The following is a 17,335-nucleotide window of genomic DNA, read 5'->3' on the forward strand; positions in this document are numbered from 1 at the left end:
AATGGTATCTATGAAGTCTTATTTTGGGTAGATGTTATGAATAAAATATAAATGAATAAAATATAAGAAACACCTATGGTGTATGGCTAAGAGATTTACTTACTGAAAGCCTATGACTAATCATAGCCCATAAAGAAACCATAGGATTATACAAACCCTCCTGCTGTGATCAAATGAACAAAATAGCAAATAAACAAAATAGTATACTAGATTCAAGACTATCAAGATTTAAATAATGTTGAAAACATTGGAAAGCTTACATTCTTTCTGAGCTTCTTTTTCCTAACCTGTAAAATAGGGAAGAGTATGCGTACATTTTTGGAATGACATGGAGAGCAAGAGAAATTATGAGAATTAAGCGTTTCACACAGAATTTACCACACAACTGTATTTTGTGAATCTGAGTTCCCTTCTCTGCATAGTTTCTGTAGAAAACACAGGTGGTCTTGTTAGGTACTGTTTGCCTTGTAACAGGTATAAACAATAAGGTTTTCTGGGAGGTGAATCAGTGCTTAGTGAGGATTGCCAGAAAAAGAAAACAGAAAGAATTTGCTAGCAGCTTAATCACTAAGGCAACTTTTTGTGAAAGAAAATCATCATAGCATTGGTTCTTCTCCTTTCTTCATCTTTCTCTTAGCAGCATCTGTAGAAAACCCACCTACCCAGGGGGCCTATTCCCTATTAAGAGGCATCCAGTTCCATGGCAGCAGCTACAGTAATTGAGGCATGTAATTTTTTGCTGTAAGAGCAAATGAGCTTTTAGAGGTTGTCTAGCATTTCCAGATCTATCAAATCACAGTCTCGCGTCTCTGTTCAACATACACCTATGGACCATATCACAGTTTTATTTTCTTTGTTATTATAATTAGGAGGATAGATTCAATTTCCATTTAATTAATGGAATACCAAAAGATTATTATAAATTTGTCCTGTTTCTGACTGGATTGGAAATTCAGTCATTATTCTCTCCATACCGCAATTGTGAGGAAAGCATATTAGTAGAAAAAAGCATCCAGGTAATACAGTATCACTACCTTATGATAATACATTAGTATGGAAACTACATTTTTTTTTAAGTTTTTTTTTTTTTATTCACACAGAACTGGGGTACAGGCCAGAGATGTGGAGGGTGATAGGATTCACCAGAGACAGAGCGGAGAGCAGAACAGACAGATAGATGACGTACACTGCTGAGGGGAGCAGCGGGCGGGTCAGGAGAGGTCTGCCATGCCATGTGGTCACCTCCGGGGCAGGCGGGGATTGAACTCATGGGGAAGTGGCTTTAGCTTCTTAGTGCTGTGCTTTAACCTGCAGCACCACCAGGGAGGGCCGGAAACTACATTTTTTTAAAGGTGCACATGTTTTGTATATCAGTTGTCAGATTGCTGACATTTCCTGGTACATCTGGAAATAATTTTTTTTTTTAAGAATGTTTTATAAGATAAACTATGGTTTAAAAGAAGACTTTATTTGTGTAACTATGATACTAAAGCTCTTCAGTTTTAAAGGTCAAGAATAGAGAATGCTGAGGCTAGTTAGCTATTTAGCGCCATGTCAACTCTTGTACCTATCTAGAAACCGACACCTCAGTTCTTTTACAAACACAACCAGGGCCCTCCGGGGTGGTGCAGTGAGTTAAAGCACAGCACTATGATGCTAGGAGCAGCCACTTCAGAGTTCTATCTCCCACCAGGGACGTGTCCCATGTGGTACGGCAGACCTCTCCTGACCCACCCGCTGCTCCCCTCCACAGTGTAATTTGTCGATCTGCCTGTTCTGCACCCCACTCTGTATCTGGTGAGTCCTCTCACCATTCCTGCACCTCTGACGTGTATCCCAGTTCTGTATGCATAAATAAATAAATCTTTAAATAAAAATTACTGACTTACATACCAGAAAACTCATTTAAAATGTCCATGGTTTAATAGTAATAACAAATGATTTGAAAGAATTTTTGCTTATTATTTTATTCTGGCACTTAGAATTTAAATTTCAGGGGTGTAGTAGAGTTTTCTGTATTTTAGCATGAGCTTATAAATTTATAGATGATAAAGAAATGTGGGTGAAGCAAATTTCCTGAGAAAATAAAGATAAGCTTGCAAAATGAGATAGATGTAGGTTAAAAGAAGGAATAGAAAAAGATCCCAAACTACCGATGAGAGGAAAATCAGCTTTTATCTTAAAATAGAGACTAACAACACTGATCACAGTAATCATGTACTTGTAAAGTTTCCTGTTTCATTTTATGCTATCTAATGAGCATGAGAAAAGCTTTTATCATTAAGAAAGGTTTACTTCTACAGGGGAAATTTGCATTCATTTTCCTGGGCCAATATTTACTAACATCAAAGAAAGAAAAAGAAATTGTAGATATTGGTCATCCATTTTCTACTGCGAACTATTTGATTCTAACATCAGCCCAACTGGTTAGTTATTATTAACCACATTTCACACATGAGGAAGTTGAACTTGAGAGAAGTTCATTTATTTTATACATCATTGATTATTTGCTTGGCAAATGACCAGCACTGGTCCACTCATCTAGGTTCTAGGGAAGTCACAGTTTCTGACTTGGAAAAAAATCACTCCTCTGTGGAACTTATTTCCTGTCAGAGGAAAAAGAAAAAGAAGTAAAGAAAAATTCATACAAAAAGCCGAAACCAAATATTACTCATACAATTCAGAATCATAAAAAAGTAAGACAACTGAATAAAGATAGGTAGGAATTTTTAATTCCTTATATTTAGAAGACTTCTAGGAGGGAAGATTGAAATGACAGAAGGAATCAGATAGGGGAAGCCAGAGGGAGGTACATATCAGGTAGAAGGGTGAGTCAGGGCAAAATTTGGAGAAGGAACCTGGAGCTCTGTGAGCAAGGGGGAAAGTGGAGTAATAAATGGGGTCAGTGGGCAACTTATACTTCATTACAGACTTTGAACCAGGATTTTCATCTAAAAACCTATGTTTTTAAAGAAAGGGTTAGGCTGGCTACTGTGAGATAAAATGGTTCAGTGGGGGGCTCTCCCTGGTGCCACAGCGGGTTAAAACACAGCATTATAAAGCTCTCCAAAGCCACTGCAGCATGAGTTCAATCCCTGGCCAGGGAACTCACCCACATGGCACAGCAGACCTCTCCTGCTCCACTCAGCAGTGTATTTCAGTACATCTGCCTGTTCTGTTCCCTACTCTGTCTCTGTTGAATCCTCCCCCAGCTCATTTCTGACCTAAACCCCAGTTCTGTAAGCATAAGTAATAAATAAATCTTTAAAAAAAAAAAATGGTTCAGTGGGAGAGGAAATGGGGGAGGATCGAAAGAGGAAACTGGACCCTCCCTGGCTGCACAGCTGGTTAACACACAGCTCTATGAAGCTAAAGTCACAGCACCATGAGTTCAATTCCTGACTAGAGAGGTGACCCACATGGCACAGCAGACCTCTCCTGACCCACCCTCTGCTTTCCTCAACAGTGTACTTCATCAATAAGCCTGTTCTACTCCCCACTCTGTCTCTGGTGAATCCTCTCACCACCTCTGTACCTCTGGTCTGTACCCCAGTTCTGTAATAAAACTTTGGAAAAAAACAAAGAGGAAACTCGATATTCCTATACTGCATAGTGATGACTAAATGGCCGAGAAAATATATTACACTTCTTAATGTGACTCCTAGTTAATCAGTGCATGGGCAAAAGGGGACAGATTTGGGAAGCCAGGGGTTACTGAGAATAACTGCTAAAATGTATATCCAACTAGTGAAAATGGATTTAATAGAGAACTTTAAAAGTGGAGCTATAGGGAGAATTCAGAGGAAGTTTAAAGGGGTTCAGTAGGAAAGATGACCTTGAAGGAAGGGAGGATGGACAAGGAAAGGGAAAAGCATGAAATCTGAAAGAATTTAAATGTCTGACAATAAGTTACCCATAAAATTCAAAATCATGCAATAGTACTTTTTTTTTTTTAAGTTTTGAGGCAAAAGCCTTCCAAGATATAATAAGTGTAGACAACTGAGGTATAAAACAGTTTATATTATGATTCTCCTTTTGTACATAGAAAATGAGACATTTATACAGTTCAATGTACCATACTTGGTGTATATACATTAGAAACATTTTAAGAATAACCAAGAACTAGCTAGACAGGATTAAGTCACTGAAAGCAAAGGAGTGAGAACTGTACAATAGCAAGGATTCCAGAAGGGAGGGAATTTATCAATATATAACTTCATATTCTTTCTAGTTTCAGCTATGAAATACATTTTATTTTTTCCCCTTTTTTATTTACATATGCATTTTATATCACTGTTCATCTTATGCTTTCATGCTTTTTCCTTTCAGGCATATTCCCTGTAAAATGCCCACCACTGATTCATCTGTGAACCGTCATATAGTCCCTTCTGGTCTTCTTGTCCTTGTTTTCGTTCCTCTACCTCCTCTTCTCTTGTAGAATGTCTCTGATTTGTTGTTGCCTGCTAATTTGTTTATTTAATATTATTGTTATTTTCTCCCGACCCCTTATTTTGTTCCCCTATGAGTGAAGCCACCAATATTTTTCTTTTTCCTTCTGGCTTAATTCACTACGCATAATCCTTTCTAGCTCTATCCATGTTGTTGTGAATGGCATGAGTTTATCTACTTTTACTGTTGAGTAGTATTTCATAGTGCATATATACCAAATCTTCTTAATCCACTCACCTCTCTGGGGCATTTGGGTTGCTTCCATATCTTATCTATTGCAAATAGCACTGCATTAAATATAGGGGTGCAAGTACCCTTTTGAGTTAGTGTTTTTCTGTCCTTTGAGTAGATTTATAGGAGTGAAATAGCTGGATCATATGGTGTTTCCATTTTTAGTGTTTTAGAAATCTCCACACAGCTATGAAATACATTTTCTTTTAAATAAATGAATGAGTCAAATTTTAGCATATATGTAGTTTGGAAACCTTATCTCTAAAATTATCTTATAGAAATAAGATAATTACTTACTTTATAGAAATAAAGTAAGACATAATAAAATCTAAAATTATGTTATTTTGTAGAATTATGTTGATGGTTAATATCCCTTTGAAACTCAGGATAAGGTGCCTAGTACAGTGGATGTTAAATATGTACTGAATTTTTTATCAAATGGAATTGCAATCAATTGTCTCAGTCCTCATAAACTTTAAAAAATATATTTTGGGGACCTCCCTGGTGGCATGAAGGGTTAGGATGCAGCACTGCAAGCTAGCTGCAGCCCCTTCAATGCAAGGATGATCCTCAGCCCCTGAAGTGATACATATGGCACAGCAGACCTCCCCTGTCTAGCCTACTGCTCCCTTCAGCAGTGTACCTCATCCATCTGCCTGTACTGCTCCCCACTCTGTCTCTGGTGAGGCCTCTCACCACCCCTGAGCCTCTGGACCATAACCCAGTTCTGTATGCATAAATAAATAAATAAAATGCATATACACACACACACACATATTTGCCTATTGTATAAAAGTTGCCATGTAGTTTTCTTCCACTTACTCTTTCAGTTCTCTGCTACTATCATTTTTATTTTTCAAGAAAGGAGTTTCCAAACCTCCTTTCTTTCCAACTCTTGCCCACTTCTGGCCATTAGGCATATCAAAATCAGTTTGTATTTTTTAAATAAGTCTGTTCATCTAATTGCTCTAAATGCCCTTGAAGGCCTTCGCATTGCATTTAACATACCATGCCCTGGTTTACAAGCTCCTAATGGAATGTTTAATGAACAGTAATCCACTGTGGTCCTACTTAATGGTACCTAACCTAGCATGCAGGCCCAGTGTATGAAGCTGTTCACCAGGATTTGTTCTTTTGAGGTACAGTGTAATAAAATATCATCAATGTTAAACATGTAGGAGGCAATCAGAAATAATAATTGTATCACTGAATTTTAGAAAGACACTTTATGATTTTATTCAGTTCAATAATTTAAATACTTGCACACTTCAGCAACATGTAGAAACAATGATTCTGTAACCTTGTTCCATCGTGATCTTGTATTCATGGAGGAGCTCAGAGAAATATAAACCACAAATACCACATATGCTACTGAATAATAATAATTTGTGTAAGATAAGAAGATGATGAATCTTATAATTCAGAATACACTCTTATGTATTCCCGTGACTGAGGAAATGACATGCTATTTAATGTTTAGGCTATTTGTATTAACATTTGAATTATTTTTGTTTTTGTTGAAAAGCTAAATAACTTTTTCAATTTTTTGATGAAAGTTGCTAAAATTTGGACTATCATAATGCCTCTTGTGGATCTTTGACCTGTGAGGAGGATAGAATCTAGAAGTTCATAGAATATGTGAAAGGCTAGCCACTGTCATTGTTATGGAGAGCAATTAGCAAAACATTGAGCTATATCCCCTGTTTACACTGAACAAAACAGTTAATTGCGTCTTTGCCATCTGTCTCAATATTATTACAAACCTTTGTTATATTTGGTCAAAACTGTCAAAATCATCAGACCATGTTGTAAAGAAACCTTTCCTTTTTAATCTTTAAAGAAGTTCAAGAAAAGTTCTAATTTAATTTTCTGTATTTAGCTTCCGCTAGCAGTAACTACATGTGCAACTCTGTATTTTATGTATTTTATTGCTGAATTAACTTTAAGATATGCATTAAATTAAACAATTGAATAAGAAAATAATGAAAAGGCAAAGCTCTGAATCTCAGGCAGTTGCTGTTTTGCAGGTGACAGTGAAGAAGTGTACATTCAGGAAGGAGACACCCCTCCCTTGGGAATCTATTTCTGTTTGAGAACTGAAAAATGTGTTCTCTCTCCTTCCCATCTTACACATGGACATGTGGAACTTAAATATATATTTTGACCCAGTAAAGAGAACTGTCTTTGTAATATATTGATGTCAATGAATTTTAAAACTATTTCCCTTTCAGGTTAAAAAGAAAGACCATGAAAGGAAATAACTAAATCCTCCATGTATATCTTCATTGACAGCTGATAATTAGTGTGCTGCTTAGCAATAATAATTAGTTCCCTCGAGTAAATTTCCGGATGAACTCTGAGTTGGTGCATCTCAGTTAGTCTTGTTTCTTTGTCCACTCCCTTCCCCCAAGTAATTCATGTTATTTTTAGAGAAGGAAGATCAAGATGAGCTCCCTCCTTTTAACCAAGTCAGCACTGTTCATTATTTGCACTGTGTTTTCTAGAGATTACCTGAGATTAGAGTTTCTTTTGTCCCCCTCTTCCTGTATGTTCTGATTGTTTCGTTTAGGCAGCTTGAAGCAATGCAAAGGGATAAAGAATTTAGCCATTGCTTGGTAAATATACCAAGTCCACAGACTATAATTTGGACCTAAAATCATTACTATGACTTAAATCGCTGGCTCCAAAACTGAAAAGAGGAAAAATTCTTATTGAGGGAACAAAGCTCATATGAGTTTCTTGTACCTTCAATAGGCACCAAAGCATTTCTGATACATTTTGTAACTACAGAAAATTAAGCAAAAAAATTTCAATTTTGTAAAAGTAAGCTATATGAAATAAAAATGTCACAAGAACATGTCAAAGCAATATAAAAAGTTCTGTATTTACAAAGTTAAAAAATAGCAATCTAAAGCAATTTTAATTTTTAAATTAAAATTCGTGCTAACCTGAAGTTTCCTGTTGATGATATTGCTATTAAATTATTTTGAATATTTTACATCCAAGTTTTAAATATTGAAAGTAACTTTCATCTTGTCTGTTATTTACATAAGACTGCAAAAAAAAAAATCCGTTTCTGACACATTATTTTCCCTTAGTTAAACTATTTCTTAGTTGCTTCTGTAAAGAGCTATGTATAGATTATGAAGTCAGTGCTAAAGGAGCAAGCTTTTGAAAAGTCTCATTTAATTTTTGTTGTTGTTGTTTTCTTTGTGTGCATGCCAGGGGTAACTACACTGTGTGAGTTCACAGTAGAGATAGACATTGCCCCCCATCTTAATGCATATGCATAGTTAATAGCAAAGCATTTCAGTCGACTTTTCTTACTCAGATTTTGGCACCAACATGAGCCAAGTAATCTTAGTTAACCTTATTTATGAAAACCTCTTTTTTATTGTGCCCATAATATGAGCAGTTCTTACTCCATATATGTGATAAAGCACAAGTATTTACACCCAATGGGATACTTGTAATATTTCCTATCTTAAAGATAAAGATATTGGAGAATCATCTACAGTAAGGAGAAACAGTTTGAATTGCAGAGAAAAAATAAAGATTTACACTTACAGATGTGGATAAGAAAAACTTAAACCATTGCATTGGTATGCTTTGATTAGTATAACAATTACAAACTAACATATTTATTGCTAGTTTGGAACTTTCTGGAATTAGTCAGTTATATTGCATTCTGTTATATGCAAGTGTCAGAGTGGACAGCTACAAAGCACTGGACTCAGTTCTCTCATGTTACAAGAATTTTTTTAAAGAAAACTGCCTTGTATTCATTGGACTTTATAAGTTTAAATGATATTAGGAATTATTCTGCAAAGTATCTTCATAAATGAAATTTGTTACTGCTCAAAGCATGACTTCCAATTTTGTATATATAAACATACGTCCTCTGAAAGTATCAACATTAAGCTCCAAAATCCCTTATGACTTAAAAAATTATCTGACCCTATGCTAATTTAACTGTTTTAACTACCTCCCATTAAGCAAGCTTAAATACAGGACATGAGATCTTTAAACTTGCTAATTGATCACTCCCTCCATTTGACAGATTTGAAAAATAAAGTTCCTGCATCATGCTTTAAAAGATTTTATAGAATGTCTTCATGTTAGGTTTGTTTTTTTACAATGTGCTATCTCCTCCATTTTAGAAATGCAATTTGGTAAAAAATTAAGAATTTTGAAGGTTTTTAAGTTTTACAGATATTGGAAAGTTAAAAAAAAGGTACGTCTCTCTTTCTATGTATACATGGTAATGGATCACATTATAGCTCCTGAATAGCCACTCTTTGATCAGTTACATTCTTTCAATGATAGTGATTTCATTGTGCATAAAATTGGGAATTTCACAGTTAAGGATAACTTGAGGAAACTTTTTATAAGAGTGTAAGTGATTAATTATAAAGACAAGGTGTAGTGAAAGTGGCAGGTTAGTTCATCTATATTTTTGTTATGATATTGGAACTCTGAGAGGGTATTTCTTGCCATTTGTGAATTCCTATTAAGTGATAAAAACAAGTTAGGTCTATCTTGACAAAATTACTAAATGGGAAAAAATTTGTCTTCCAAAATTCAAAACCTTGATCTCTCAAATTTTTGTTACTTTCTTCCCTAAGTAAAGCACCTTATTCTTTCCATTCCTCCCTCAAAACTTGTCCTCAATTCCTTCCTTTATGTGAACAAATTATTCAGTAGCATGCATTACTTTTTCAAGTGATATTATTATTTATCATTATCACTCATGTTAAGCTTATAATTTAAAATTTCTCCAAAAAAATTGTGATATGGATAATTTCAGAGTAGAAATGCAGACAACTGAGTATGTTCTCAATTGAGGAGAGAAGTTACTATTCTTCAACAAAAGCAGAAGGTATTAAAAGGGGGCAAAATTCTATAGATTTGTCACTTTTCATTTTGGATCTGGACTTCAGTATTACGCTTTCTCGGACAGAGGCATTAAAATGGATCTTTGGAAAATTAAGTTATCTTAAAACATGCCAATATTTCCCCAAAGAATTCTTAAGAAATTCTTGAGGATACATACAGGGTTTATCCTTGGGAGCAATATTCTCATGTATCATTTACCAATGTTAAGTACTGAAGTTAAATAACTTCAACAAACTACACACACATGAGAGGTTTTCCAGATTCTAGCTTTCTAAAAGTTAGAGGTGAAAGCAAGATTACTAGGCAGAATCCCAGCAGCGGAATGCCACTCCCTCCAGATTCATCAGTCACCCCTACTGCACTGTACTACCCACATATTACCTCATTGTTTTAACAACTGATAGTTTCCAAACTTGGGCAATTTGATTATGGATGTGGTTTTCAAAACCAGTTTCAAGTAGAGTTTTGTTTTTGTTTATTTTGCTTTTTTGTATTCAAATGGAATGTAATTGATCCATGTTGGGACTATTTAAAGTAGATTTAGCATTTTTTTAAGACAGAAAGATGTGATAAGATGTCTTTTCTAAGTAGTATTTTATAGTATATTGTTATAGTATATATTGTGAAAAGTTCTTTCTGTGTTTAAAACCTTGGAATATTTACCTTATACATTGAGTTAAGTTGAGGTTTTTAGAGTCATACACATAAAATATTTTAATTTATGTGCATTAATATTTAGTCTCAGTAGCACTATATATTTAAATCTTTTTAATAAAAAATTAAAAAAACTATATTTATGATAAAATGAATGTTAACTACATAGTTCTAATAGATATGAAAATAGAACCATGAGAAAAGTGTTATGAATTTATTTGTATTTAAACCTATTTTTAGTGTACATTTCCTGTTTCATTTCAGTGCTCTTGGATCTAAACAGAACATCAATATTTCATAGCCCTTTTGGATTTCTTGATCTCCATACAATGCTGCTGGATGAATACCAAGAAAGACTCTTTGTGGGCGGCAAGGACCTTGTGTATTCCCTCAGCTTGGAACAAATCAGCAGTGGCTATAGAGAGGTACAGAAACATTAAAGTATATCAGGAGGGAAAGAAAAGAGATAAGGGATGTTGGGTGTTACTTGGGTTATTTTTCAATTCTGAGTGACAATTTTATTGCAAGAAATAAGATATTTATTAATAATGAAGTCATTTTGAGTGAAGTTTATAAATCACTGTGAATGACTGTTCTAGACACCACTGATCTCTATATTCCCATAAGACTTCTGATTGGTATATTTGACATTTCTCTTCTATGACGGATCTGTCACCACACCACTATCTTAAGACCTATCTATGGAACACTGTAAATTATAGCAATATCTCTAGACTTTTTTTACTACAAATCCCAGCCTAAAGAGATATGGATATGTGATCTTAATATAGCTAACTCGGGCAGATCTACTTGTAATGTAATCAATTATTTCAGCTGGCCGCTCCATAAACTTGAAGGTTTAAAGTATATGATTAAAAAAGGCATATATCCAGCATTTTCAGGAAAAGGTTAAATATGATAAAAACAAAAATAATTATTTGTAATCTGTGCTTCTACAGGATTGAATCAAACAAATATTTTTTTCAGACCCGTATCAGCCTTACTCAAAACATGCACAATTAGAGCAAATAGTATTTTTTAAAAGATTCATTTTTCTTTATATCTGTTTATAAGATCTTAGGGAACAGGCCTGAGGTGTAGGGGTGACAGGATTCACCAGATACAGAGTAGGGACTGAACAGGGTGATCTACTGAAATACACTGCTGAGGGGAGCAGCAGGTGAGACAGGAGAGGTCTTCTGCGCCATGTGGGTCAGTTCCCTGGCTGGCGATCAAACGCATGCTGCAGTGGCTGCGGAGAGCTTCATAGTGCTGTGACTTAACTCCTTACACCACAAGGAAGACCCTAGACCATAATACTTGGGGGCATAAATATATGTATGCTATAGTGTATTTTCTCTATAACTTATTTATTTTGCCTCAAAATGATTTTGCCTCAAAATATTTGAAAATCACCTTAAAGTTATATGGTAGAGACAGTATCCCTACCAGTTTCTAATCCCTAGAAGAAATCATTTTAAATGCTTTATTATTTCTTCTGGTTCTCACCTCATATTTATAAATAACATTGTGTACAGACGTCAAATCATTCACACTCAAACCTCTTCCCATTTTCAGAGGGACCCTGGGTTTCCAAGTCCTGAGAATTTCTGAAGTTACTTTCAATGACTGTTTGCTTATTGGCTTTCTTCACCTTGTAGTCATTTAGATCTCAGCTTTTTTGGTCAACACTGTCTACCTGTTCTAAAATGTTGTTTTCACTTCTTCTTCTTCTTTACTCATGATCTGTTTGTCCTCTTGGGATTACATCTCTTAGCAGCATTTTAGTACTGCGGAGTAGAGTGAAAGCACATACAATTGTTCCTCTTTTCTTTTTTTCCTGCCATCTTTAATTTTATTTTCCCTATAGTTGTCAAAAAAAGGTGAATTTTCTCTCTAAGTATATCTATATATACCCAAATACATATAATACTCATATTATATGTAGACCTATATATGCACACACCTCTCTAAACTTTCAATGTTTCTTTCTCCCAGTTAAATGGAATGTTTTTTTCTCTCCCTTTTGGATAGTCTTTTGCCTACTACTGGTGGTATTCAGCACAAGACTCTTCTTTTCCTCTAAGGTCATCTCCAAGTTGCTGATTTCCTGTGAAGGAATATCTAAGTTAGGGATCATAATTATGGGAGCTATAGAGTAACTCCTGCCATGAGCTGAAATCCCTTCCCAGTCTGTAGTTTGAAACCGTAATGTTGACACATATTGTCTATCAGAATATAACTAAATTTTCAGAGAGGGCCTTTCCATAAGGTACAGTGAGTTCTTTAGGTTCAACATTAGTTCAATCTAACAGTTGTCCTTATAAAGGAAGAAATTTGAACATAATAGAAATATCAGGAATCACTCCCGCTGAGGGAAAACCATGTGGAAACCCAGGGAGAAGGCCAAAGATTAAACTGGTTAACCGTCCTGCATTCAAGTTAAATCTTCATTTTACGGGGCTTGAAGTATATCTAATTTGGTGGATGTCTTCAGGAAATATAATTAAGTCAAACATACATTTTAAATTTGCTAAGGTCACACATGGGCCAGAGGCCTGCGGAGGGTCCTGAGGCATAAACTTCATTAGCTCTGAGATGACTTAACACCAGTTGCATTTGTTATTGTGTAATTTTTTCCAGTCTGTTTCAGTGGAATTATTCGCAATAAAATTCTACATGGGCTGTTTGTATTTTCAGTAACTGTAGAGTTAGATTGAGGTCTGCTTCATAGACATTCTGTTTCAAGGAATGGGCTTAAAGAATGAAGGTCAGTCTTGATTTCTCCATGTTCTGAAGAAGTAATATATCTCTCCTGGACCAAGATTGCCTCCTTTCTTTTCTGGATGCTGCTTGCTCAAGTATTTATGTTACTATATTTTTAATTTCTCCTGCTTTGCTGTATCTATCTCTGGGCTTGTCAAGCCTGGTAGTATTCCAATCTGAATAAGTTGAATTGGGGAAGAATATGTACTTTGCTTTGTAGGATGTTTTGCTGATCTCTGGTTTCTGTCAAATGTCAGTGGAATCCTCTTCCTACCCAATCATGACAATCAAAAAGTTTCCAGACATTGCCAGATACCATGGAGACAAAAGTGCTGAAGGTCAAACCACTAAATGCAGCCCATTAGAATTCAGAGACTTCCATATAAACAGAAAAAATTCCCCTAAACTATGTATCAATTTAGTGATACCTTCCCTTGGAATCTAGTACCTTTAAATCATAGCCAACGCCCATTTCTCTACATTGTCACTTTTTATTTATTTATTGACTTTTAATAGTGCTTATGTAATATTTGATACCTAAAAGATTAAAAGTAGGGCAAATATGTTATAAAACAGTAATAACCAATACTTAGGAACTCACCACCCAATTCAAGAATAAAAAGATCACCAATCCCATTGTAAATACTCCTTCTTTTGACTTTTCCTTTTCTCCCTCATGCTTGTTGCCACTTTATAGCAATTACAATCTGGGTTTTGTTTTGTTTTTTTTTTAAAGATTATTTATGCATACAGAACTGGGGTACAGGCCAGTAGGTGAAGGGCGGTGAGAGGATTCACCAGAAAGAATGGGGCATAGAACAGGCCAACTGATGAAGTACTGCTGAGGGGAGCAGCGGGCGGGTCTGGGGAGGTCTGCCGCAGCCTGTGGGTTACTGGGGTGGGGATCGAACTCATGCTGCATTGGCTTTAGTTTCTTAGTGCTGTGCTTTAACCTGCTGTGCCACCTGGGAAAACCCTACTATCTGGGATTTTTATGTTTGTTTGTTTTTAACTTTCAGAAAATATGTTGTCATTATCAATATTTCCCTTTATAGTATAATGCTTAGTGTTTCTTGTTTTTAGCTATGTAAAAACAATTACAATAATATAGTGCAGATTTCTGGCATGCTTTTTTTTTTTTTCCTTTAATACTTCTTAGATTCATCCATGCTACTTGTAGCTCTACTTTATTGTAGAGGTAGAATTGTGAAGTAGGAGCACAAATTAGATTTCTAGGTTCAAATTTGGGCTCTATATTTATAGTATTAGGCAAATTCCTTAACGTCATGCCTCTATTTCCTTGTGAAGGAGGAAATATTAGTGTTTTCTAAGATTAAAATGTACAGGACCAAAAGCTATACATGGGCCATGTGTATAAGCTATATATAAGTTCTTGTCAATTTGACAAATATGTATATATGCCACATAGGAAGTCATCACCCAAGTTCACTCCTCCCTATCACCAAGTTTATTGCTTCTGTGTGGTTTTATCTACCTCCTTCATTGTTACAAAGGAGGAAATAACTTTTCTCCTTTTATGAAATGCTACTTCTGCACATGCTTTTTCTTCCAGCCTGTTAACTTTTCTTAAAGAATGGTTATTTTATATCTTTTCTACTAATTTCCTCTCTGTTTCTAAATAATTTGAAACAATTATGGTTTTGTGTAGGGGTCTCATTATTTGTATGTGTCATGGATATATCTGGAATTCTTGTGAAGTCTATGAACTCTTAAATGCATAAATAAATCTATAGTATTATAAAGCAAATATTTAAAAAGTTATCAAAATATAAATACATTGGAATATCATGATGATAAAATAATGATTTGTAATATAAAGCACTTAACTTATTTATTAACATGACATAAGATGATTTAATACCTGATCTAATAAGTATATAATGTCAAATTTATGGTGAATGTTGATATTTTTTCATGCCTGCAATAGCTCTAATGTAATAATAAAATATTTGCTTGGTAAGTAATCTGCAGATGCTATTAGTAATATTTTGGGTTGTTTCCTACATTTATATAATTGAAATGCTGAATTAGATATCATGTTTTTTTTTTCTGATTGAAATAGGTACATTCCCTGAATTCTTTTTTTTCAGATTGCAGTTAACTCCTTCTCCCTAATTTATGTCTTAAAAGGATTCTAAGAATTTTGAGTGAATATAAACATAAATCTCTTAGATTAGTCAAGACAGAATCTCATAATCTACTTGTTTGCCTTTTTAATTTAATCTCTACTTGCTCAAAACAATATATTGCCAATAAATCACATTTATTTGTTTGTTCATTTGTTTGTTTGTTTAATATATACAAGGACTAGAGTATAGGCCAGGGGGTGGGGGGGAGTGAGTGGATTCACCAGAGACAGAGTAGGAGACACAATGGTCAAATCTACTGAAATACATTGTTGAAGGGAACAGCAGGTGAGGCAGGAGAGGTCTGCTGGTCTAGGAAGGTCACCTTTCAGGCTGGGGATGAAATTCCCCAGTGGCTTGCAGTGTTGAGGTAGCTTTATAAAGCTGAACTTTAACCCCTGCACCTCCAGGGAGGACCCCTAAATCACTCTATTAGGCCTTTCCTAATAGAGCTTTGTTGTATATACTTGACATACAACATTGCAGAGGTTTAAGGTTCACAATGTGTTGATGTGATACATTTATAAATTGTGAAATGCTTACCACCATGGTGTTAGCTAACACATCTGTCATGCGGCATGATCACTATTCTTTTTTTGTAGTGAGAATATTTAATATCTTCCCTCTTAGCAACTTTCAAGTATCATTAACTATGAATACCAAGCTGTATGTTAGGCCTGCACAACTGAATCATATTGTAGATGGAGGTTTTTACACTTCCTTGTTCTTTCTTGCCCCCTCTTCTTTCTTCAGTTACTTCCTTCCTCCTCTACACTTGATTGGGAGGTTTACCCTTCTTGCCCTTTGGTGTGATGTTGATTCTTATATTGTATTGAAATTTGTAGTTTACTTCCCAGTATACTTTGTAAGATAACTCCTTAAGAGTAGGTATTCTGTTGTGTTTATCTTTGAAGATGTAAGCACCTAAAGAATGTAGACACTGAAGGAATGAAGGTGTTTCTGTTGCAAATGCAAACATTATCTGATAAGTCTATTCTCTTTAGCATTTGCCCTCTTGTAAATACCATTTAATCTTGTCAGAGCACTTTCAAGCTGTTATTCTATAATTACGTTTACATTAATTTTGTCTGTCCACTTTCCCAATGGTAAACAGGATAAGAATCTTATTTGATATCAGGTCAGTTTTTATTTTGGTTACCTTGTAAAACAAAATATTTGGGTGAACAAAATTAAAGCATCTTGAAACTTTTTGATTAAAAAAATTGACAATATCAAGACATTAATATGAACAGACTTGAAAAGGGAAACATACAACATTATGTGGACAGTAATCTCTTGATTTCTTATAACTACAACTTGCAATTGTATTTCTCTTTTCAAAAGCATTTGTTGATGAGTAAGTACTAAGGTCTTTAAATTGGAATAGTGGCTCTTAATCACAGGAATTTAGAACTAGTCATGTTAAAGTGGCTCTTGGTTTTCATCTGTCAAAATATTCCTCTTTGAATTCTCTTTTATTTACTAAAGTTTAAGATTATACTTTATACTGAGGAAAAACCTTCCTCAGTATAGAAGATACTTTTTTTTCTCTCACACCCTCCACACCCAATTTATTTATACTTTCTGTAATATCAAGATGTGATCAGAGAAAGAGAGTTTGTTGTTTTATAATTATATTCACATGTTAACAGCTATACACTCAGCAAAATTAAATTTTATTTTTAAATGAATACTTGTTTAAATGTCAGTCTTTGGTATAATTTGATTGGACTTAGATCTAAGAATATTTAAATAGATGCATGCCAACTAATTTTAATTTCTTTAGAGTTAAACGAGGAATTCATAGAAAACTCTGAAAATGTTAGATATATTAAAAGCATGCCCAAGAAGGGAGAAAGATAAATAACTGTAAGATATGCTGGTATTTTGTTGGCATGTAAGTCAAGCCACTTTTCTACAATTATTCATTAATTTGAATAATCCTTAAAGAAAGGATTTTTAAAAAGTTTCTGTAACTGGGACTTCCGGAAGATGGCGGCAGAGTAAAGACACCAAGATCACCGCGTCCATGCCGGCATAGGAATTGAGGACTGAAAACAGACTATAGACTCACTTACTACAAGTTTTAACCCAAACGAAAACACCCTGGACTCACTAGAAGGTAGATAACTGCGAGGGAATCGGCGACTGGGTAGCTCCCAGAAGGGAACTCCCGGGAAAACCCGGGCCCC

General features: G+C 34.9%; 1 protein-coding gene across 1 annotated transcript in view; it reads left to right on the plus strand.

Moving 5' to 3' along the window:
- SEMA3E (sema domain, immunoglobulin domain (Ig), short basic domain, secreted, (semaphorin) 3E) overlaps positions 1 to 17,335 on the plus strand; it is a 222,076-nt gene that overhangs the window by 102,972 nt on the left and 101,769 nt on the right. The window contains exon 2 of the mRNA XM_004676887.2: positions 10,495 to 10,655. Within this exon, the coding sequence (XP_004676944.1) occupies positions 10,495 to 10,655 (161 nt within the window). The remainder of the gene's footprint in view (positions 1 to 10,494; positions 10,656 to 17,335) is intronic.

Source organism: Condylura cristata, unplaced genomic scaffold, assembly GCF_000260355.1.
Source record: "Condylura cristata isolate star-nosed mole 26May11 unplaced genomic scaffold, ConCri1.0 scaffold00005, whole genome shotgun sequence".
NCBI lineage: Eukaryota > Metazoa > Chordata > Mammalia > Eulipotyphla > Talpidae > Condylura > Condylura cristata.